General features: G+C 37.9%; 3 protein-coding genes across 5 annotated transcripts in view; 2 read left to right on the forward strand and 1 right to left on the reverse strand.

Moving 5' to 3' along the window:
• Positions 1–4,864, forward strand: part of LOC106050766 (annexin A7-like) — a 36,519-nt gene extending 31,655 nt beyond the window's left edge. For all 3 annotated transcript variants that reach the window (XM_056012539.1, XM_056012538.1, XM_056012537.1), the window contains exons 4-5: positions 2,945–3,020; positions 4,574–4,864. In XM_056012539.1, coding sequence (XP_055868514.1) covers positions 2,945–3,020; positions 4,574–4,591 — 94 coding nt within the window. In that variant the 3' untranslated portion in view covers positions 4,592–4,864. The remainder of the gene's footprint in view (positions 1–2,944; positions 3,021–4,573) is intronic.
• Positions 4,865–10,714: 5,850 nt separating this feature from the next.
• LOC129923064 (collagen alpha-1(V) chain-like) lies at positions 10,715–12,855 on the reverse strand. Its single transcript, XM_056012023.1, has 2 exons — positions 11,584–12,855; positions 10,715–11,494 (listed from the first exon to the last, which is right to left on the reverse strand). The coding sequence occupies exons 1-2, from the start codon at positions 12,853–12,855 to the stop codon at positions 10,715–10,717; spliced, it is 2,052 nt and encodes a 683-aa protein (XP_055867998.1).
• An 8,343-nt stretch (positions 12,856–21,198) lies between these two features.
• The window catches only part of LOC106050765 (rhodopsin-like), a 34,438-nt gene continuing 31,064 nt past the window's right edge, over positions 21,199–24,572 (forward strand). The window contains exon 1 of the mRNA XM_013205798.2: positions 21,199–21,360. The gene's annotated coding sequence lies outside the window, so the exon portion shown is untranslated. The remainder of the gene's footprint in view (positions 21,361–24,572) is intronic.

Consider the following 24,572-nt stretch of genomic DNA (forward strand, 5'->3'; position numbering starts at 1 on the left):
AGATTTCCACTACTTGTACCACACATTGGCCTTTAATCATTACGCTATAGATAAGTACACATCCAGATTTACCATATAATATTAGATTTCTCATTAAGAATACAAAGTGGAAGAGGAAACACTATAAACGTATTAGTAATATGTCATAAAATGTAAAAAAGAAAGCATTCTACATAATCATATTTATATATAAAATATTTAATTGGGGATGAAATGACCGGGGGATGAAGTGACCAGGGGATGAAATGACCAGGGGATGAAATGACCGGGGATGAAGTGACCGGGGATGAAGTGACCGGGGATGAAATGACCGGGGATGAAGTGACCGAATTAGTCCCCTTAAACTTCCCCACTTGGCCACCAAGCACCATTCAAGATGGTGTGTCAAATCATTGACTATATATTGGCTGCCATTTTGGCGAACTCTAGGCCTGCGTCTTATTTTATTTCATTTTTACAAAGTTTATATTAACTCTGTCTGTCTGTCTGTCAATATATTTCTTCTCCCACTTTCCATTCTGGATCAAGTTGAAATGTTTGCGCCAATTATTCATTGTCCCTAACAAAAAACACGTATCCATCAAAAAAATTAAACAATTATTTACACCAAAATGGGAGATAAATCTTACAGTATTGAGATATATGGCTGTGAATGTGAAGTTCTTGCCCTTAGGTGACCCTTTAAAAAAAATTCCTTGTTTTAAGCTATGCTCCTTACAGTGATTAAAGGTAGTGGCTAATTACTTGCAATTCTGGATTTGGGAATGAAGTGAAGGGACAGTATGCTTTTCATGCTAGAAGATTAATGTAGCAGGTTCTTCTTGTACTGTGAAGGCTGAGTCATCATCAAAGCTTAAGACACAGACCACTCGTCGACAAATTATGGATTTAAAAAAAATAAAAAAATAAAAATAAAAAAAAAAAAATCTTAAAAAAGAATTATTAAGGGAAAAAAATAAATAATTATATAAGGGGAAGAACCGCAAAATCACTGCTAAGTTAAGAGCAGCATGTATGCAGATGACCTTGTCTTAATTAGCACAGAAGAATATGTAGGAACATCGAAATTTCGATTACAAGATGCTCTTGATAAACTCAATAATTGGTCCAAAGACTGGGGCATGTCCATTAACACAAAAAAGACAACATATACCATATTCTCACTGTCAACAAAACAACAAACAATAAAATTAACATTAGATAAGGAAGCTTTAGAAAAAAATGACAGCCCTACTTATCTTGGAGTCACCTATGACCCGAGACTAACCTGGAAAAACCAAATAGATAAAACACAGAGTAAAGGCATCCAGAGACTATCCCTCTTGAAAAAATTAGCTGGCACAGATTGGGGAGCTAATCACAACATCCTGAAAAAGACCTATACCAGTTATGTAAGACCTGTACTAGAATATGGTGCCACAGCATGGGGCTCAGCAGCCCAAACCAACCTAAGAAAAATAGACAAGGTTCAAAATATTGGTCTAAGGATAATGACAGGAGCAATCAAAACAACACCCATAAGAGCTATGGAGGAAACCGCTGCCCTGATCTCTCTGGATGAAAGAAGAGAAATAAAAATCCTTTCCCAATTCACTAAATTGGAAACCTTGGAGAGGCACCCACTCAGAACAAAAATCCACAAAACTGGCACCAAAAACCGTCTCAAAAGGACCAATTTCATACAGGAATCTCTAAACCTAAAAAAGAAACACCAACTTGAAAAAATTACTCTGGAATCCTCGATACACTATAATGAATCTCCACCCTGGGACGAAAGCCCTCTTCCTACTATAAGGGACCATATTGAAAACATAAAAAGAAAATCTGATTACAGACCAACAGAGCTCAAGGAAATAGTGAACTGTTTTCTACATACCAATTACCCTAGCAATCAGTGGATCAGAGTTTACACGGATGGCTCATCCCATAAAGCCACCACAAATGGAGGAGCTGGAATATTTATCGAATGGCCAGATGGAGGAAAACTAGAAAAATCCTTTGCAACTGGAGAGCTCTCTGACAGTCACAGAGCAGAAAGGGAAGCACTAGCACTAGCTGCTACCATGCTAGCAAATCATCCAAGTTCCCCTCACAGTCAGATTGTCTTTCTAACAGACGCAAAAACAACCCTCCAAAGCCTGCAAAACTCTGATTCCCCTTATATTAAAAACCTCAGAACAGCACTCACAAAGCTCAACCACAACAGCAAAAAAACTGTTATTCAATGAATACCAGCTCACATACAACTAGCAGGAAATGAGAAGGCTGACACACTTGCCAAGAGTGGGAGAACAAACTCACAAGTAAACTCTGCACTCTATCCAGAAGAAATGAAGAAATTAATTGTAGATAAAATAAATGAGAAATGGACGAGCTCCCATCCAAATCACAAGAAAGATGATGCTTACTATAAGCTATCCCGACAAGACCAACGTCTAATCTTTCGACTCAGGACCGGACACAACAGAATGCGACAACACATGTTCCGGAAGCTCAAAATTGGAACCAGTGAAATCTGCCCATGTGGAGTATCACCAGAAAATGCCGACCACGTCCTCCAAAACTGCTCTCTCTACCAAGAGGCCCGTATAAGACATTGGCCCCAAATCACCCCAATAGAAAGAAAACTATATGGAGAGCTCCCTGATTAATTAACTTTTTATTGAATATTTTTTTATTCTTGTTGACTACGACTATGAATAATTATGAAAATTGTCCACTTTATCCGAGATTTTGATATGGGGAGAAAAAAGAGAAACAGTATTTAAAATTTGTACCAGACTGACCGACGTAGTTTATATGAGTTTTGTAAAAATAAAGAAAAGATATTACAACACAATTAAACATTTATTAAACTTTTTTTTTGGGGGGGGGGGAGTGAACGAAATTTGAAATCCTGTTCAATAATGTCTGATGTAACAACTTTTGTTTGTTCTATTTATAGACAAGGAGTCAACCATTGTTTACATTGCATCATCACACTGTTCTTCTTCCCTTGGATTATTGTCTGGATCATACTGGTAAGGGCCATAACTCCATTATCATTAGTTGAAACTGATAACGGAGTGAACCTCATTCACCAAAACGAAAGAGTCACGTGATAACCATGGATAAAATAAACGGAAAATACGGTGCCGTGATAACCTTGTTTGATTCGAATTAGGTCGTAAGCTGGATAGAAGAGATGGAGGAGGACTTGACTTAAGGGCTGTTTACGATTGGTGAATTGGGATCTTTTATATTATAACTACTTGCTTAAAGTAAAGAAAATAAAATTTTACTTTGAGACCTTGCAATCTACGAGGTAGATAATGTTAAGGTTAGTTAAGGTAGTTAAGGTTATATGTTTCTATTTATGGTAGGACGTGTTCTAACTGATCATTTTGTCATTTGTTATTACAAGTTTTTTAATTAATTGTTCTTTATAACTCATTGTTTTGACTTGGCCTTTAAAACCAAATTATGACGGCAATGTAGTTGGACATAGATAAAACACATTTCTGTAAGTTAGTTCCCCTTTCAGATCTTTGGATCTATAGGGCAGATGATGTAAAAGTCTTCTGTTTCTGTGGCCAATGCACATTAACCCTTTAATTTCCCCAACTAATGTCAGGTACCCATTAGAGCTGGGTGGACTCAGAGGCGCTAAAAGATCCCGAAATAAAAAATTCCACTTTTCACCAGGATTCGAACCCAGGACCCCTTTTAATCGTCCTATGTAGCCACCATATATGAGGGGAATGAAACCATACTAATTAAAAAATGAGTATAGAAACACCAATTGCCGGACACATATGCCGCAAGGGAGACGACCGCATGCCAAACACAATCTATTTCGGCATGCTTAAAAGATGACGGCTTAACAGAGGTGCCCGCCCCCTTTCCCCGTAAGCGCTATAAAGTCCAACTCAGGCGCTGTTTCGCCCTTTACTGTGATAGAGAAAAGTAGCAGGCAGCAGATGGCCTCTGAACGAGACAGTTGGAGAGTTCACACAAAATCAGTGGGACACACATTTGAGATTCAAAGAAAATCCATTATTCAAGACACTTCCTGCCAGAACAACATGACCACTTTTAAGTACAATACGTTCTATATAAATGTACGAATTTTATACGAGATTTGATCTTTAGGGTTTTCACAATATACTAGTCAATGCTAAATTGAACTTGAGTGTTGCCAACTTTGTAAAAAAAAAGACTTGAGCTATAATTTTAACAATATCTTTACGCGTAGCTGTTTGCCTTGTATCACGCTAAGACTCTTTGATTCTGTAGTGCTAAAAAAAAAAAGAACACAAAAATAAACTAGCTTAACAACACGCCTTTTATTTTATACACCGAATACACCATAAAGCAGATATTACTCGTTTTTCGGCCATGTATAAAAATCTCTAGTACTCCAAATCCTTTTATCAAAGAATAACAACAATGATAATTTTCTTAATCTATTTATAGCATACAACGCAACTTTGTTTGATGAAAGACTAAGTTAAAGATAATTTGAAACTTATCGAAATGATGCATTAAAAAATAATTAAGATGTATACAATGATTACTTTGTTTACTTTTACAGTGCATCACAGAAGGCTAAAGCTTCTACATGGCCAGCCAAATCAAATTCGTGCCTTTCTTGTTTACTAACAAATTGTTGTTAACATGTTACTCTATTTGAGAATGTATGATTGCTTATTTTGGCCAAGAGTTGTTTAAAAATCTGTCCAACTGTGTGCCTTTGGCCAAATATAAATTTTACTGAATTACTTTGAACAGTAAACTTGAAATTACTTGTTAGACAAAGCAATTTATACTTTTTAATGCATTTTTATTATTACTTTAATTTTAATAAACTAAAATTTAAAATAAATGTTGCTTGACGTTGTGTTATTAATAGTTATTATTACTTTGTCTTAGTGATGTCAAATCTTTTCCGGCCAGGTTGCCATTTGAATATCAACACCCATATCTTATCTTCTTATAAAATACAGACGTTATTTCAAAAAAGAAGATGATTACGTCAAATGTCAGATTACGAAAAAAAAAATCCGCCTAGTGTTATCTGACGATTAGGAATTTGTTGTTTTTAAGCATATTTATCTCCCTTATCTATATTAAACTTTCAATAACTTTTTTTAAAGAGATTTTTGTTTTTATGCTGTCAACTTATGAATTTTTAAGTGTATTTACTGAAATGAAGGTCTAAAAAAATGTTAATAATAAGTTGATGAAGTTGTTTCTTCTTTTTTTTTAAAGAGAGTTTTTTTTTGTTCTTATGCTATCATTTTAAATGAATTTTAATATTAGATCTAATAGCTGCTAGAAAGAAAGACAAAACAGCAACAGAAAAATGTTGGCAAGTAATTCAAGGGAGATAGTCTAGTATTAAGCCTTAAAACCAAAATGGCGTATTTCCAATGACAATATATGGTAATAGGAAATAAAACTTAAAAATATATATGTTAAAAACTATTTATCTCCGAGGAAATCAAATTACATATTTGTAATCTGCATTTTTTTTTCTGCATATTCTTAAAATATAAGAGAAACCTGATTTAGCGTTTCTAGTCACGTAAACTAATATAATTTTATTTGCTTCATAGAAAGGGAATGTTTTGAGTTATAGACAATGACAAGACTAGTAAAAACAAGAATAGGTTTTTTTTAGAAAGAAAAGCGAAAAGTAAACACAGAATAGTTATGAAGCCTTTAGAGCACGGATTCTCAACCTGTGGGTCGCGACCCCCTTGGGGGTCAATTGACGACACTGGCGGATCCAGGGGGGGGGCGGTAGGGGCGATCGCCCCCCCCCCCCCATTCGGCCGACCCCCCCCCCCCCCCAAGGGGGGGGCGGACGAATTTTAGTATAGAATTCACACAATTTGTATACGAATTCATTACTTATGTTAATAATATATACTAATTATTTATATTTCAACCTATTTTTAGATTATTTCGCCCCCCCCCTCTAGTATGTTGGCCGATTTGGTGGGGTCGGGAGGGGGCGATGGTATCAATCCCGCCCCCCCCCCCCCCCCCATAAACTTTCGAGTGGGGGGGGGCGGTCCAATTTCTTTGTAGAAATCACAGCTTGCTAACAGAATCAATTACATATCTATGTGATTAAAACTTGTTATTGATATTTTAATCGATTTTTGTATTATGTCATTCCCTGTTTGCCAATTTATCTCTACTGCCCTTCCCACCTAAACCTTTTGAGGGGGGGGGGCGGTCCTACTTTAATGGAGAAATCATAGTTTGTGAACAAAATTAGTTGAATTAATATATAGATTTATATTATGTCGCTCGCCTTCTTGTATCTTGGCCGTTTCGGTGAGGTTGGGAGAGGGGGAAATTGCATGTACTTCCCTCCCCACTCTAGCCCTCTGAGTGGGGGGGGGGCGGTCCTATTTTTGCGGAGAATCATAGTTTGTGAACAAAATTAGTTGAATATCTATATAATATAAACTACATATTGATATGTGAACTCATTGTATATTATGTCGTACCACACTCTAATCTCAAATTTTATCATTAGTAAAATTTAAATGAAAAAGGGTTGTACCAGGTTGGAGGGGCGATTGATGCAATCGCCTTTCCCCCATCGGACAAACCAATACTTTTTCTTTTTGTATTACAGTTAGGAAATTACAAAACAAAAACATATGTCACTAATATAATTTATATATACTATAAATTAAATTCTTACATCGAGTCGCCACACCCCTATTCTTTAATGCCAAATGCAATCTTTAGCAGAAATTATTAAAGGAGCGAGGATTAATCGTTTTCACTCTACCGCCCCTCCCATTTCCAGACAGAGTTTATGTAATTTCACATGAATTTATCATAACTATTTTAAGAAAGACATTGCATTCAAAAAATTAGAATTCAAACGAAATTTTTCAGTATAAGAGTCACGATTGAGATGAGTTCTAAACCCAAATCATTTATTCATGGTCGCCTTTTTCTAACCTTTACTCAATCTGATATTTTTCTAGTTAAATAAATTTGGGACTATAATTCACAATTTATACTTTGATTTTATTGAATATTATTTATCGAATAATTTTTTTTCGGCGGAGATCCTCAAAGCCAAAATCTAAATATGTGGGGTATCTTATCTTTTCAAGGAACAAATCGGATTTTTTGCAATGTATTAAGGGCCTATAAATTCATATTAGAATATTATAAGTACAACATTATTCAAAAGGTCCTTTTTTAATAGTATGAATAATGAGTTTTAGGTCAGGAGAATACCTTTCTTCTGTGAAGTATGCAAGAAAACTCTTTTGGCGGCGGGGCTTCGCCCCTAACTCATTGGATGAATAATGAGCTGTAGATGTTAGGAGAATGCGTTACTGCAATGAAGAATGCAACAAAACGCTTTTGGCGGCGGGGCTTCGCCCCGAACTTCACTGATGGATAATGAGCTGTAAATGTCAGGAGAATACTTTTCTGCAGTGAAAAAAGCAAGAAAACGCATTTGTCGTCGGGGCTTCGCCCCGAACTCCATTGATGAATAATGAGTTGTAGATGTCAGGAGAATGCGTTTCTACAGTGAAGAATGCAAGAAAACGCTTTTGGCGGCGGCCGAACTCCACTGATGGATAATGAGCTGTAAATGTCAGGAGAATACTTTTCTGCAGTGAAAAAAGCAAGAAAACGCATTTGTCGTCGGGGCTTCGCCCCGAACTCCATTGATGAATAATGAGTTGTAGATGTCAGGAGAATGCGTTACTGCAATGACTAATGCAAGAAAACACTTTTGGCGTCGGGGCTTCGCCCCGAACTCCATTGATAAATAATGAGTTGTAGATGTCAGTAGAATGCGTTTCTACAGTAAAGAATGCAAGAAAACGCTTTTGGCGGCGGCCGAACTCCACTGATGGATAATGAGCTGTAAATGTCAGGAGAATACTTTTCTGCAGTGAAAAAAGCAAGAAAACACTTTTGGCGTCGGGGCTTCGCCCCGAACTCCATTGATAAATAATGAGTTGTAGATGTCAGGAGAATGCGTTTCTACAGTGAAGAATGCAAGAAAACGCTTTTGGCGGCGGCCAAACTCCACTGATGGATAATGAGCTGTAAATGTCAGGAGAATACTTTTCTGCAGTGAAAAAAGCAAGAAAACGCTTTTGTCGTCGGGGCTTCGCCCCGAACTCCATTGATAAATAATGAATTCTAGATGTCAGGAGAATGCGTTTCTACAGTGAAGAATGCAAGAAAACGCTTTTGGCGGCTTGGCTTCGCCCCGAACTCCACTGATGGATAATGAGCTGTAAATGTCAGGAGAATACTTTTCTGCAGTGAAAAAAGCAAGAAAACGCATTTGTCGTCGGGGCTTCGCCCCGAACTCCATTGATGAATAATGAGTTGTAGATGTCAGGAGAATGCGTTACTGCAATGACTAATGCAAGAAAACACTTTTGGCGTCGGGGCTTCGCCCCGAACTCCATTGATAAATAATGAGTTGTAGATGTCAGTAGAATGCGTTTCTACAGTAAAGAATGCAAGAAAACGCTTTTGGCGGCGGCCGAACTCCACTGATGGATAATGAGCTGTAAATGTCAGGAGAATACTTTTCTGCAGTGAAAAAAGCAAGAAAACACTTTTGGCGTCGGGGCTTCGCCCCGAACTCCATTGATAAATAATGAGTTGTAGATGTCAGGAGAATGCGTTTCTACAGTGAAGAATGCAAGAAAACGCTTTTGGCGGCGGCCAAACTCCACTGATGGATAATGAGCTGTAAATGTCAGGAGAATACTTTTCTGCAGTGAAAAAAGCAAGAAAACGCTTTTGTCGTCGGGGCTTCGCCCCGAACTCCATTGATAAATAATGAATTCTAGATGTCAGGAGAATGCGTTTCTACAGTGAAGAATGCAAGAAAACGCTTTTGGCGGCTTGGCTTCGCCCCGAACTCCACTGATGGATAATGAGCTGTAAATGTCAGGAGAATACTTTTCTGCAGTGAAAAAAAGCAAGAAAACGCTTTTGTCGTCGGGGCTTCGCCCCGAACCCCACTTGAAAACCTTATAGCGATGCCCCAGTTGTTTTGTTTTTCACCAAAGGGTTAGAAATGCTGCTTTTTAAAAATTCTCATATATTTATGCATAGGGTTAGGGTTTACTGGGCATTAGGGTTAGGGTTTGGAAAAAAATCGCCCCCCCCACTCAAAAGTTCTGGATCCGCCAGTGGACTAAGTGTGTATGCTGTGTACAGCTTTATTATGCTAGGTAAAATGCTGATACAAAAGAGGGTTCATATAGTGTGGCATGGATGTTGCCAATACGACTACTAAGGAGGAACCACTTCACTAGATCTTGATCTATAAGCGTTTTGTTCTTAAGTTCGTGGAAAAAAAAACAAGTTCATTTCTCATGTTCAGCAAGGCTGCAAAGCAATATTTTTGTAGTCAGAGATATATACAAAGATTTCGCCATAAAAAATAAAAAGACTGTCTTATCTTACATATTACAGACGTTACTTTAAAAAAAAAGAAGACAATTATATCCTACGCATTTCATGTGTCAATCTAGTCATGCATGTTAATCAATGACTTAAACGCTGCTAAGTCGTTGGTTTTCCTGGCTGATTCAGGCAACCAATTCCATTCTCTAAAGGCACTAGGGAAGAAGGAGCACTTGTACGAATTTGTTCTAGCGTATGGAATAAGAAATGCGCCTTCTGTGTCTTTCTGAGTAAGTTATGTTTAGTGTTTTGTACGCGAATACTAAAGCTTACACTCGTCTTAAAATTGAAAATTATAATCAACTCTGTGGATTACAATATTTGGCTCCTTCTGTCTAGGAAGACAATGGATGCGCCCAGATGAGTCACTGATTTTCGTTTCGTCTTGAGACGGGGCAGAATCTGGTCTGGCTAATCAAGCCAATTCTGGAGCGACAAAGTTTGCAACAGTTCGTTCATGTATATGCATCTATTTTTAGGCTAGCCGACAAGGCAGCTTTTTTTTTTCTTTCTCTTGACTACGGCAGCTTCGTTTCTTAGGCACTCGGCGAGGTTCGCACCAGCACGTACAGTCTCCATTCTGTCGGGTCTCCTCCGACATACTTTCGTTGATGCCCGTGGGTCTCATGTCTCGCTTGCAGACTAACCTATAGACCAGTCAGTGGATTGCGTTCAACAAAAAAGAAATGATGTTTCAAATAATTATAATTAGGTGTTTTCTCGTTTCCAATTCTTGCTGTCAGGTAGATCTAATTGACTTTAAATCTCTACCAGATAAAATTAAAAAAAAAAACTCCCTCAGTGAAAAGCTTTTTTCCCCAGTAAGTAGGGGCCTACTATTGGAAGAAAATGTCAGATATGCACTCGTTTCGTTTCTTTTTTTGGCGTGAATGATAGACTGGTGTGAAAATGTCTAACATCTAAGAAATGTATGATCAACATGATGTGTAATTTTACTCACATTTTTATTAAATACTTTGTAAGCCTAAAATTCAATGTTCACTTTGTCCTGTTTTGTTGTTCTGTTGCTATTTGTAAGCCTCCCCCTCTTTTTTTTCCCCGCTCCTATGGGTTTGAAGGTTTCAAGTAACCCTTGGTGGGTCTCAAAACTTTTTTTTTAAAACATAAGATATTTAGTAAGAAGCAATCGAGAAATGCAATATTAAAACGCGAAGAAAGAACAAGGCAGACGAGACCTTTTTCTTTGATTTATCTAGCTAGTTAGTCCAGGTCTTTGCATCGTAACAGGTCATTTCATGGTAACAAGTCTTTGCTTAGTAACAGGTCCTTGCTTAGAAACAGGTCCTTGGTTAGTAACAGGTCCTTGCATAGTAACAGGTCCTTGCATAGTAACAGGTCCTTGGTTAGTAACAGGTCCTTGCATGGTAACAGGTCCTTGCATAGTATCAAGTCCTTGATTAGTAACAGGTCCTTGGTTAGTAACAGGTCCTTGCATAGTAACAGGTCCTTGCATAGTAACAGGTCCTTGCTTAGTAACAGGTTCTTGCATGGTAACAGGTCCTTGCATAGTAACAGGACCTTGGTTAGTAACAGGTCCTTGAATAGTAACAGGTCCTTGGTTAGTAACAGGTCCTTGGTTAGTAACAGGTCCTTGCATAGTAACAGGTCCTTGCATAGTAACAGGTCCTTGGTTAGTAACAGGTCCTTGCTTAGTAACTGGTCCTTGCATTTTAACAGGTTCTTGCATTTTAACAGGTTCTTGGTTAGTAACAGGTTCTTGGTTAGTAACAGGTCCTTGCTTAGTAACAGGTCCTTGCTTAGTAACAGGTCCTTGGTTAGTAACAGGTCCTTGCTTAGTAACATGTCCTTGGTTAGTAACAGGTCCTTGCATTTTAACAGGTTCTTGGTTAGTAACAGGTCCTTGCTTAGTAACAGGTCCTTGCTTAGTAACAGGTCCTTGGTTAGTAACAGGTCCTTGCTTAGTAACTGGTCCTTGCTTAGTAACTGGTCCTTGCTTAGTAACAGGTCCTTGCTTAGTAACAGGTCCTTGGTTAGTAACAGGTCCTTGCTTAGTAACAGGTCCTTGCTTAGTAACAGGTCCTTGCTTAGTAACAGGTCCTCAGGTCCTTGCTTAGTAACAGGTCCTTGCTTAGTAACAGGTCCTTGCTTAGTAACAGGTCCTTGGTTAGTAACAGCTCCTTGGTTAGTAACAGGTCCTTGCATTTTAACAGGTTCTTGGTTAGTAACAGGTTCTTGGTTAGTAACAGGTCCTTGGTTAGTAACTGGTCCTTGCTTAGTAACTGGTCCTTGCTTAGTAACTGGTCCTTGCATAGTAACAGGTCCTTGCATTTTAACAGGTTCTTGGTTAGTAACAGGTTCTTGGTTAGTAACAGGTCCTTGGTTAGTAACAGGTCCTTGGTTAGTAACAGGTCCTTGCTTAGTAACTGGTCCTTGCATTTTAACAGGTTCTTGCATTTTAACAGGTTCTTGGTTAGTAACAGGTTCTTGGTTAGTAACAGGTCCTTGCTTAGTAACAGGTCCTTGCTTAGTAACAGGTCCTTGGTTAGTAACAGGTCCTTGCTTAGTAACTGGTCCTTGCTTAGTAACAGGTCCTTGGTTAGTAACAGGTCCTTGCTTAGTAACTGGTCCTTGCATTGTAACAGGTCCTTGTATTTTAACAGGTTCTTGGTTAGTAACAGGTCCTTGCTTAGTAACAGGTCCTTGCTTAGTAACAGGTCCTTGGTTAGTAACAGGTCCTTGCTTAGTAACAGGTCCTTGCTTATTAACAGGTCCTTGCTTAGTAACAGGTCCTTGCTTAGTAACAGGTCCTTGCTTAGTAACAGGTCCTTGCTTAGTAACAGGTCCTTGGTTAGTAACAGGTCCTTGCTTAGTAACAGGTCCTTGGTTAGTAACAGGTCCTTGCTTAGTAACAGGTCCTTGCTTAGTAACAGGTCCTTGCTTAGTAACAGGTCCTTGGTTAGTAACAGGTCCTTGCTTAGTTACATGTCCTTGGTTAGTAACAGGTCCTTGCATTTTAACAGGTTCTTGGTTAGTAACAGGTCCTTGCTTAGTAACAGGTCCTTGCTTAGTAACAGGTCCTTGCTTAGTAACAGGTCCTTGCTTAGTAACAGGTCCTTGCTTAGTAACAGGTTCTTGCATTTTAACAGGTTCTTGCTTAGTAACAGGTCCTTGCTTAGTAACAGGTCCTTGGTTAGTAACAGGTCCTTGCATTGTAACAGGTCCTTGCATTTTAACAGGTTCTTGGTTAGTAACAGGTTCTTGGTTAGTAACAGGTTCTTGGTTAGTAACAGGTCCTTGCATTGTAACAGGTTCTTGGTTAGTAAGAGGTTCTTGGTTAGTAACAGGTCCTTGGTTAGTAACAGGTTCTTGGTTAGTAACAGGTCCTTGGTTAGTAACAGGTCCTTGCATTGTAACTGATTCTTGTGTTGTTCTGAGTTCTTAAACAGTTGCGGGTCCACTAGTTAAAGTTGTAGCATTGAGTTGTTTTTTTTTTAAAGTGAAAAGTTATATCAATTGAGGTTTAATGGTGTCAATAGCTTCAAGTCAAGTTGGTTTTCAATTGAAAATATAAGTGTAGGCCTATGTTTAGACGGAAGAAGAACATTGAGCCATTATTAATATAAAAAGAGATATCAGGCAATAAAGAAACAGAAATCAACACACACAGATATAACTTAACAATAATTTTAAAACTGTTGAGACTCATCGAATAATTTTTTTTTCTATAGTTATTATCCCTCCTGACCACAAACGGAACTAGAAAGACAATTGACTCTCTAGAAAAGGAAGTTCAATTAGATTCTAGTTTTTTAATTACCTCCCCCGTCTTCTTAGTAAACCTAGAATTTTTTTATTTTTTTTAGGATACCTCAGCTTTTTAGCTTCTGACTTCAGTTGTCGAGCTGTTTACATCCTAGGATTCCTTGGGCCTTTGCCTCTTTTTTGGGCATTGCCTCTTTTTTGGGCTATTGGCCTCTTTTGGGCTTTTTTTTTTTTTTAAATAAAAAAAAGGTGCATATTTTATTAGTAAGCGTACAAATTAAGTTGTTACATTTTAAAGTATAATAATTGCAAAACATAGAAATGCATATAGTTACATTTAGGTTGTCATAATATTTTAACGTTTTAAATTGCTTTGTATATAACGTTATTTTTTTTCCAATAGCATATAATGAATATTTTTGAAATTTAAGGTTCTTAAAATATATGTGGTGAGAATGTATCAGAGAATGTCAACAATAAGTAATTTAATAGAAACAATCAAGGAGTGAAAGTAGAAACTTAAATGATATTAAAACATTTTAAACATCGTAATCACATTTTTTCCACTTTGTCTACATTGCTTATGGTTGTTTCCCTTGTGCTTTGCTACATTACCCCAGTTCTTTATATTAACTTCTATCAAACGTGCATACACATCTATGTGTGTACACACTTATGTGAACATAGGCACTAAAACATTTATATTGTTTCTTTTGTTGTCTCCCTTCATATGACAATTTTTGATTTCCTCCCTTGAGATTTGGAAAACTACTTCTTCATCATCAAGGTGGAAATCCTGTCTGCTAGAGTCAGTATATCGGGAGTTTCTGTTCAGAAACAATTTCTCTATGGCTGGTCACAGGGACCAATTAGAGTCGTACTGAAAGTTATTGTATATGTATCTATATATATATGTATATATATACACTTTTTTTTTCTTGAATATTTTCCCCCTTCTTTTTTTTTTTTTCCCCTTTTTTAATTTTTCCTCTTCCCCTCTTTAATATATTACTTCTCTGTAGACTGCACAAGCATGCGCAATATTGACAATGGTGGTGGATAATTTTTTTTTTTCTAGAATTATCTGGTTTCGGAATGTTTTGTGCGCTATATTTCATTTATAGTCTGAAACCTTGACATTTTTTACGTAACTTTTTTATGGTGTAGAGAATTTAATAGTAATGATTTTAATTTTTTTTTCTATTTTCACAGTGCATCCGAGCGAGCTAGAGCCCCAGTGTTGATGGTCGAAAAATTATCTTTTTTTATTTAGAAAAATTGTTATCCATAAATTTCTAAGCTTAAGTGTTTCTGAATATTTCTTTTTTGGGCTAGCAGTTACAAAAGACTGTAGATGATTGTCTACCTTTGACGAACTTTGAAGAATACTGTCATGAAATTTCATGGTAGAAAAAAAAACCCAGTTAATTTCCTACTGCATTAAAAATAATAAAAATTCAAAATAATAAAAATCACGTTTGGATTTTATGCAAGTCATTGAAAATCAAAAAATAAATTAAGCAATCGACTTTACGCTGTAGTCGTGCTGCTTGCATGGTAGTATGTTTATTAAGACACAATCCAACAATACGAATAAGCATGTATGATGTATACGTTGTTTTTTAAAAGGCTTAAATGTGTTACACAAATGTTGAAGTGAAAGAGAGACTTATGGGGTCTGTACAATGTATCGCACAAAGTACGAAAAAAAATGCACTTTCGCAAAAGCAGACAGCTTAAACATTTTGCATGGAACAATACCAGAAAAAGAAGAGGTAGATAGAGAAAGTCGTGGGAAGACAACATTAAAGAATGGACAGGCCTGTTATTGAATGAAATTCTATCCGTGGCAAAAAATCAGAGAGGAATGCAGAAAGAAGATCAACAGATCTTGAGTGGTGCCCTAACAGCTCAAAAGACTAAAGAGATAGGTGAGGTGGTTCATCGACTGTGATCCGATGACATTCTCAGTTTGAAACCCAATCAACTTCACGAGGCCCGGGTTCAAGACCTTGCCACGGAGATTTTGTTGGTTAAATAATGAGTTCTAGTCGGTACAAGTTCAGTTCCTTGGTATCGACAACTTTTCAACATGCTCTTGTTGCCAGCCCTCTGTGTCATCCAAACATACTTCCGGTGCCATCAGTAGTCACCAATCGTTCAGAAAATATAGAAAGAGTCGCGGTGGCTGAACAGTTCACTTTGCAAAATAGAAGAATAAACATAAAATAAATTTAAAAAAATGAGTAAAAGCTTATCTAAGGGAAAGAACCAAAAAAAATCACTGCAATATATCGCAATACTGAGGGATAAGCTCCCCTTTTCTCTCTCTCTCTCTCTCTCTCTATATATATATATATATATGAAACAAAATTAATTAATTTTAACTAATTAATTCACTAATTCGTTAATTTTTTTTTTTAAATTGTTTCATGATCCCGTAATGGGAAGTGGAAAAAAAATGTTATACAAAATGTAATAAATAAAATAACTCCACATTTACAGCCGCAACAGAACGGCTATGTTATTTTAATGAAAAGGGTTACCATAGAAAATATAATTATAAAGAATATTATAGAAAATAGTGTATTATTTTGATAAAAATGTACGTAACTAAAAATAACTTGGATAGAACAACTTTCCAAATAGCGTCAACTACTAAATTATAAAGCTGACACTGTAAATAGTTGAAATATAATGTTAGATCGTCTCTTCTGCCAGCCCACGCGAGTTACAGTTCTTAAGTATAGCGCAACCACATATGGGGATTGTTGGGAATAAATGCATATCTTACACGTCTTATTTCTATTATCACGAACTGCCAGGTTCCTTATGTCCATGTAGTGCGGAATCTTGGAGTTTTCTTCGACTCAACACAATCTTTCGACCCACACATAAGTCAGCTCTGCAAGGGTCTTTATCTGCAGCTGCGCAGACTAGGCCAGATCCGACCATATTTAACAACGGAGTCAACAAAAACGCTAGCTGTGGCATTCATACTCTCCCGCCTTGACTACTGCAACGCCGTGCTAGCAGGTATACCCGATGACAAAATAGCCAAGCTGCAACGTATACAGAACAACGCCGCACGAATAGTCCTTAGAAAAACAAGACTAGACTCTGCTACTACGCTCTTGCGCACGCTCCATTGGCTTCCAGTGATCGCGAGAATCGATTACAAGGTCGCCACACTTTGTCATCAGTGTATATATAACAATGAGATGCCCTTGTACCTTAGAGAACTGATTACTCCATGTGTCCCATAGAGAGCCCTGCGCTCAATGGACTCAACGCTTCTAGTGGTGCCACGTTTCTCCCTCAAAAGCTACGGTCTGCGGGCTTTTTCAGTTCACGTACCAAAGGTTTGGAACTCACTCCCCATTGATCTCAGACAGACAACATGCTACACTACTTTCAAGAAGAACATTAAGACCTACCTGCTTAAAACTTTTTAAGAATTGTTTGTCATTTTAGCACTCGTGTTTGTGTTTGTAATGTTATTACAGCGCCTTGAGCCTACATTTAGTTTGTCAACAGCGCTTCATAAATATAATTATTATTATTATTATTATATTTTTATAAATGCTTTTTTATTCTTAGTCTAGATCTATTACAAATTTAATTACATGACTGATCCAAACTAATTGATACAAGTACGCTTTGTGATAATTTTTGTTTTATATTTATTGTTTGTTTGTTCTTTCTTCAAACTGATTGAAAATATCCATGGAAGTGGGGGCCCCAAGCGATAGGTTGTGTTGCCTTTAGGTAACTTCAGCAATGTCTTGAAAACACACTAAGTGAGCTAGCAAGGTCTAACCCTAACCCTTAAACAAAATAATAAATTATCAATAATTAATGGACTAATTGGTTAATAATTGTTCAAGTTTTAACTTGATCCGAGAATGGATGTGGGAGAAATAACGTGTACAATTATCTAAAGGGACCAAACCCCACATATTTGGCCATATCTCCGAATAATGAAGGGTTAATTTCCCTTGTTAATATCCAACAAAATAATTAATTACCTGTAATGAATAGACTAATTTTGTTTTACGCGTATATTGTCTTCGCCAATGAATATTTGTGCAAAGTTTCAGCTTGATCCGAGAATGGGAAGTGGGAGAAATGACGTGTTCAAAATTGTTTTCCAGACAGACAGCGTTGATATAAGCTTGGCAATAGAAATACTATTCGTCCTATTTGTTTAGTGAGCCGTGGGATCCAACAATCCTAAGTATATCTATTTTGTGACATTCGTCTTCCACGGACGACTGCTACTTCTGATGACAAGTGAATTTTTTTTTCCGGAAATGGGTTTGTAAGTCGAGTCACTGTCACCGTGACCCTGTGTTAAACAGTCCGGAGTCAGTTATTCTTTGTATAGAAAGTTGACTTATGTCTTATCTTATCTTATAAGTTACAGACGCCCCCCCCCCTAAAAAAAGAGGATAGGATAATTAAGTCCTAGCTGCGCTTACCCATGTGTTAACCAACTCCTTCTAAAGAGACTTATGTCATATCTTATCTTATCTTATAAGTTACAGCCGCCGCCCTAAAAAAAAAGAGGATAGGATAATTAAGTCCTAGCTGCGCTTACCCATGTGTTAACCAAGTCCTACAAAAGAGACTTGTGTCTACATAGTCAATGGTTTTCCTGGCTGATTCAGGCAACCGCTACTATCATGCACTAATGACACTAGGGAAGAAGAAGCACTTATGCGGCTATGTCCTAGCCTATGGAATAAGAAATGTGATTTTATCTTGTTGTCTTTCTTAAGACTACATTACAAATAACTATGTTATGCTGGAGGCCGATGTGGACATTTGACAACTGCACTGGGAGACGACCGCATGTCAAAGGGTATCTTCTTTGGCGAGCTTATAGGAGACGGCGTAACAGAGGTGACCCCTGTAAGCGCTATAAAAATCCACTCAGGCGCTATTTCGCTCTCACTGGCATAGAGGAAAGTAGCTAACAGAAGATGGCCTCTGAAAGTTACAGTTGGAGAGCTCTCACAAAGGCTGAGGGACAAACATTTGAAACCCAAAGAAAAGTCTTAATTGAAGACAGGCGCAGAAAAGGGGAAAGAAAACTTAAATAGACAACGGCTTTGTCTGCACGAGTTGCTGAAAAAATATGTAGGTCGCAACTGGGTCTGCCTAGTCATGTGAAGCACTGAACTCATCCTTAAACTTCGGAATCGAAGACATTGCCATTGTTATTATTTTGTGTGTGTGTGTGTGTGTATATGTGTGTGTGTGTGTCTGTGTGTAAGTTATGGTTCTTTGTTTTGTATATTATTGCTGCTTGACTTTTTTAGTCGTCGATCTTGCAGTGTCGCAAGCTGTTTCCACAAGGCTGCATATCAATGACCATATCCTCCCCCCCCCTCTTTAAAACAGGAGGGGGAGCCCGGGCAAGTAAATCATACCCTAGATGAGCCCGAACCCCCCCCCCCCCCTAACAATAAACATTTTTTTTATTTCCATTCCTTAAGATGTAGATTTAATGTGTCTATGTGTGTTTAAAATGTCAATGTCAAGGCCTTTTAAACAACACATCTGACGCCTGTTACTATTGAATTCTTTTCCATGAGAAATCCTGGTCACCTAACCCCCCTTTTTTCACAGCTGGCTGAACACCGAAATGATCCAATCAAAACGCCTGAAACAGAATCGTGACTTGCGCAATTCTTTCATTGCGCACACAGTCCTCGGATAAAGATATCGAAAGGCAGACGCCATCTATTCAAGTTCCTAGAAACGAATTATACAAAAATTATTGAAGGGCGAGTCAAAAAATGTGTGCTGATTGAAAGAATGTCGAAAATGCAGAGAGAGAGAGAGAGAGAGAGAGAGAGAGAGAGAGAGAGAGAGAGGGCGATAAATTATAAATCAAAACATCAAGGATGTGCAGAATCATTACCTATCGTATAGAGAACAGAAAATATACCCAGATATAAGTTTTAAAACCCGGCTTGTAGATGCGGCGTGATCTTTACGTTAGGTTTCTGCTGTTTTATGAAGATGTAACGGTGAAACATGACGTTTAAACTATCGGCTCAGCATTTCGCGTGTGAAGATGTAAGGTTTGACAGTAGGTACAGAAGCATATATAATATTCAATATTAGCATGGAATCCCCCATATTGATGAAGCTATCAAAAAATCAAACAAAGCATTAGGGTTCATTTCAAGAAATTTCTATAAATCAAATAAGAACATAAAACTAAAATGTTATTTAACGTTGGTTAGGACAATAATAGAATATGCATCCTCCGTTTGGAACCCCTCAACTCAAGAAAACATTCAGAAACTGGAACAGACACAAAATAGAGCAGTGAGATTCATAACAAACGCATATTCACATTTGACTAGAGTAACACCTTTAGTAAAATCACTAAATTTAGAAAGCCTTCAGGACAGAAGACTCAAAAGTAAAGTAGCAATTATAGGCCTACATAAAACACTGAACCATAATCTTCAAATACAAAAACAAAATTTAATAAAATACTCTGAAAGACGCAAAGATAAAGGCACATTCCTTGTTCCATAAGCTAGGACAAATTTGTACAAATACTCCTTCTTCCCTAGTGCTATTCGAGCATGGAATGGGTTGCCTGAGCTAGCCAGGAAAACCAATGACTTGGCAGAAATTTAATCATTGGTTAATATGCTTGGCTAAATGCATGACGCGTAGGACGTAATCATCTTCTTATTTGAAGTAACGTCTGTATTATATAAGATAAGATAAGATAGGATAAGATATTGGGAGGGGGAGAGAAAAGTCACCCAATCTTGAAGTAAATAATAATAATAAATAATAGAAAACATCATATTTGGTTTAATATAAACCTATTTACAAACATAAATATTCAATATATAAATCTTAAAACATCAATATTCCTTAATTCGGAAAAGAAATAAATTCTACACAAAATAATCACCAGCCTTTGTTTTGTTTTCACTGTTGATTTGGATTGCATATTAAGTAATAACGCTTTAAAGACCAGCTTAGGCGCCAACGTGCCACTCAATTGACATAGAAGAGAGCACCTGGTTGCAGGCGGCTTCAGAGCGAGACAGCTGGAGGTCACTTACAAAAAGGCCGCGGGACATTTAAAAAGAAAACAACGCTGCCAAGAACAGACGTAGAAAGCGAAATGACAATCCTTATCGACCATCGGCGGACAATGGTTAAGCCTGCGCTGGATGTAGCAACATTTGTAGGTCGCAGCTGGGGCCGCATAGCCACGTGAAACACTGCATTCCTCATTGATCTGCGGACCCGAGGACGAGCCTTATTACTAAAAATGAATTAACTCCTTGACTCACTGGCCAGCCTGCAAAGTCTAAGGCAGGGGTTCTCAACCTGTGGGTCTCGACCCCTTTGGGGGTCGATTGACCATTTGCCAGGGGTCGCCTAAGACCATCGGAAATATGGATTGTTATTGTCTACCTTACAATTCTGTATTTGTGTATGGGGGGGGGGGGTCGCGGCTGAGCGGGGGATTGTAAAAAGGGGGTCGCCGAGCTTAAAAGGTTGAGAACCGCTGGTCTAAGGAATTATAGTTGCTGTTACATCGTCGTTAGATAATTTTTTTTTCCTCAGCCCTCTAAAGAAAAATGCAATACTCGCAAGTGGCGTAACTAACATTGCCATTATTTGGGGGCCCCGGGGCCTGATCTCTTTGAGAGCCCCTGCATTTTACGTCATATTTAATATTTAATGTAAAAAAACAACACTCATTTGGGGGCCCCCTCAAGTTGATGCCCGGGGGGATTTTCAAATTCTCTCCCTCCCTCCCTCCCCCACCCTAGCTATGCCTCTGATACTCGCCTTGCCCCAGGGTTAGTTGGTTCACACACCTATTTGCAGTTGGGAATATGGAAATAAAGAGCGTCTGTTTGAACGGGATTTAATTTCTTAGCACTAAGCAAACTGTATTTATAGCTGTCAGCTGACATAACCACGTGACCAAACTGAGAGGCCATTGTAGTTGTCTGCCGCTCCTCCCGAACCAGAACAAAGTTATGAAGCTTTAAAGTAGAATTTATATAGCTCGCTGTCATTCTTGGAGTTTGGCTTTTAGTTTCAATACCTGGGTGACTTTGGGTTTTTGTTGGATATCTATATTTGCATATAAAGGTACGTTTGAAAACTTGAATATAGGCATATTACAATTGTAATTTTGATACTGTTCAATATATTTATGTGATATCGATTTGATTACATTATGTTCCCACGAGATTTTAAAGTTCAGTATTAAAAAAGAAAAAAAAACAGAAATAGGTCAAGGAGGACTCTTTTTGGACGTGGATTTGTGTTTGAGTTACACGCGCGCGCGCGCGTGTGTGTGTGTGTGTGTGTGTGAGTGTGTGTGTGTGTGTCAGACGTTGTGTGGAGTTTGTTATTGTCACATGCACAATTGTAGGACACATTTTCTCAAAGAAAATAAAGATTACATTACTATTATTATGTTAGAAACGAACGAGTAGTCATTCTCTGGAACTGCCAGGGTCGAGCTTCGTTAGAGAGAAACAAAATTCATTGTAGTCTCCCTTTATCAGTTTCCACTGAGGAGTTTTCTGGTGATGTGGCAGCCGAAGGATTCCAGCTACCCGTCGCCTCAGCGTGGCGCCTCCGGTGGAAACGCCTAGTAGTCGAACTAGATAGGCAAAGAACGAGTGGCAAACCAGGCCCGGCCGGGCTTCCCTGGGTGAGCTTTTTTTTTTTTTTTTCTCTCACTAGGGGTTGGGATGGAGAGAACGCCCGGAACCCAGTCTAAAAAGTCCGCCACGCCGATCCACTTAGGGGGGTCGTCATCAGATTCAGAACCAGGAGCCTGGAGAGGCGACCCTCGCACGGAATAGTGGCGGTAACAGTATAGGAATATGTAGTAAGCACTGTTCTCGGCCACTTATAGCGAGTGGGTCTATAGAACGAAAATTTGGCCCATTCAATCAACATGGCCGCCTACCGTTGGGAGCCCTCAGACAGGACAGGGGTGGAGAGCCCCAAGTCCGGGCCCTGTTGTTGGATAAAAGCCTTTCTAACGAACAACGGGATAATGGCGCCTATGGCTCCGACGCCCTACTGGACTTCACTAAAGGTGATGTGGCAGTTCTGCAGCAGTACCGCCATTTGACAGGCATGGAGAATCTTCTTAGGAATGTTAAGGTATCTGCGAGGTCAGTTGTTATTATCCCCTCGGTGGGTATAACAATGGGGTATATTGTTATTTTAGATAGCTTCCATAAACGCTTAATCTCAATGCCTTGGTTCCCATATTTTCTTTGTTTTTCCATTTTGGTTATCCCTATATGATGGGATAGTGGTACGGCGATGTCAATGATGGTAGCGTTTTTTAGTGGGCCCCGAAAGGGGAAAAGACGCTATTAGTTTTGTGTGAAATGTCTATCCGTCCGTCCCGTTTAGATCTCGTAAACTAGAAGATAGTGAAAATCCGACATCATAATATTTTAGACCATTCAAAGTTCTGATGCAACGGCTACTTTTTTCTTTTCTAAAAGCGAAAAATTTTATTTTTTTAAATCACTTATTTTTCATAAAAATACACCACTCTTGGAACTATTCACTATCAATAGGGGAGATGGCTATTTACCATATTTTTTAACACATTCATAATAATGGTGTTGAACTTTTTGTTAAAGAAAATATTTCTTTTTTACATTTGTATTGTTACGTTATGTAAGTTCTGTCGTACTAACTACTACATTTACCCCAAAAATAATCTATTTAGTATATATATATATATAAGTTGGACATAATTTAAAACAACAATTAATAGGTAGGTTTTCATATTATTGCGTGAACAACAGTGCTAAAACTTCCTTATAGAACTCCTAATTACAGGAATTATTTTTTTTTACGAAAATGTTTTTTTCTTTTTTTGAATAAGAGATTGACTCTTTACAAAAAAAATTAGATCAATTAGATATTCATTATAAGACATTAGTTAGGCCAGGTTCTCATTTAACTTCACATTCACTTTCACCTATCCTTTGGTCTGCTGGACTGCTGGGGCACCACACAAGATCTGTCAACCTTCTTTCTCCATTCTTCTCTGTCATTGGTCTTTGATAGAATTTAATTCTGATGTTCTTTCTGAAAATATTGATACCTGCCTTTTTATCTGCCTGGGTGGACCACTTCGGGGACCGATTTTGAGTTTGTGTTTCCACATAAACTGTCTTTGTAACCTTGTTTTTCTTTCTGTTTTTTTTCCAAAATAGGCCTATCCCAGTCTCCTTATTAATCAAATAATTATGTGTCGAAGTCAGGTGTTGGTGCATTAATTATGCAACTTGGTTTTGGCGACCTAGGTAGGCAGGTTCTGATAAAGCTGAACATCCTGCCATTATGTGTTCGATTGACTCACCCGCATTTCCGCACATTCGGCATTTGCCAACAACATTGAGTTTTAGGATATGCTTCTCGTAGTTTTTTTGTTCTAATTACTCTGTCTTGCATTGCTGTGACAAACCCTTCTGTTTGAGAGTAGAGATGCCCTCTTTGAGCAATGTTAAGGACGCAGCCTTGTCATTCTCTGGCACTGCCAGGGTCGAGCTTCGTTAAAGTGAAGCAAAATTCATTGTAGTCTCCCTTTGTCAGTGTTCTCTGAGAAATTTTCTGGTGATCATGTAGGTCTGCAGCAGTACCGCCCTCTGACAGGCAAGGAGAATTATTATCATTAACAGTTTTATTATTTTAGCTAACCGATGAATCGAAAGATGAAATGACATGGATTTTAGGGTTAACCTTTTTTTTTTGTTAATGATATAGTGAATGTTTGACTGATATACTCTATAACTCTCTATTTAAAAAAAAAAATGAGGGGAAAGACGCTATTGCTTTTTTGTTGCCTGTCTGTCCGTCTGTCCGTTTGTCATGCTTAGAATACAAAACTTAAGATGCCATTTACAATTCCGATTTCACTCTCGCTCTTTACATTTTTTTTTCTAAGACGACACCACAAGCATAGACATTTGCTTGATAAGTTTATAAGATAAGAGGATAATCTTTACAAATATCACATAAGTTATGGTGACCCTTATGGTCGCTTCTGTGTCAACATGACATGTAAAATTATAACATTCCCTATAAATTATGTTCCTTGTGATAACAAAATCTGGTTCAGAGTTGCATTTTTTTTTCTCTCCCCTTTCTTTATATTCCATTCTAATCTATTGACTCACCGGAACTATTCAGAGGCATGCTGACTTTTTTTATTTCACAAAGCAAGAGTTGTAGTTTAAAAAAAAATTGACGTGTTTGAAAGGGGAGACACAGACAAATTATAAAGTAAAGAAAACTTATCACTATCCTTATTTTATTCA

Source organism: Biomphalaria glabrata, chromosome 15, assembly GCF_947242115.1.
Source record: "Biomphalaria glabrata chromosome 15, xgBioGlab47.1, whole genome shotgun sequence".
Taxonomy (NCBI): Eukaryota; Metazoa; Mollusca; class Gastropoda; family Planorbidae; genus Biomphalaria; species Biomphalaria glabrata.

Bases quoted from the DNA above. Each gene is read 5' to 3' on its own strand.
- LOC129923064 (XM_056012023.1), bottom strand. From the start codon at position 12,855: ATGCAAGGACCTGTTACTAACCAAGGACCTGTTACTAACCAAGAACCT. The intron at 11,495-11,583 runs GTTACTAAGCAA...CCTGTTACTAAG, and splicing joins CTGTTACTAAGCAAGGACCT to CAAGGACCTGTTACTAACCA.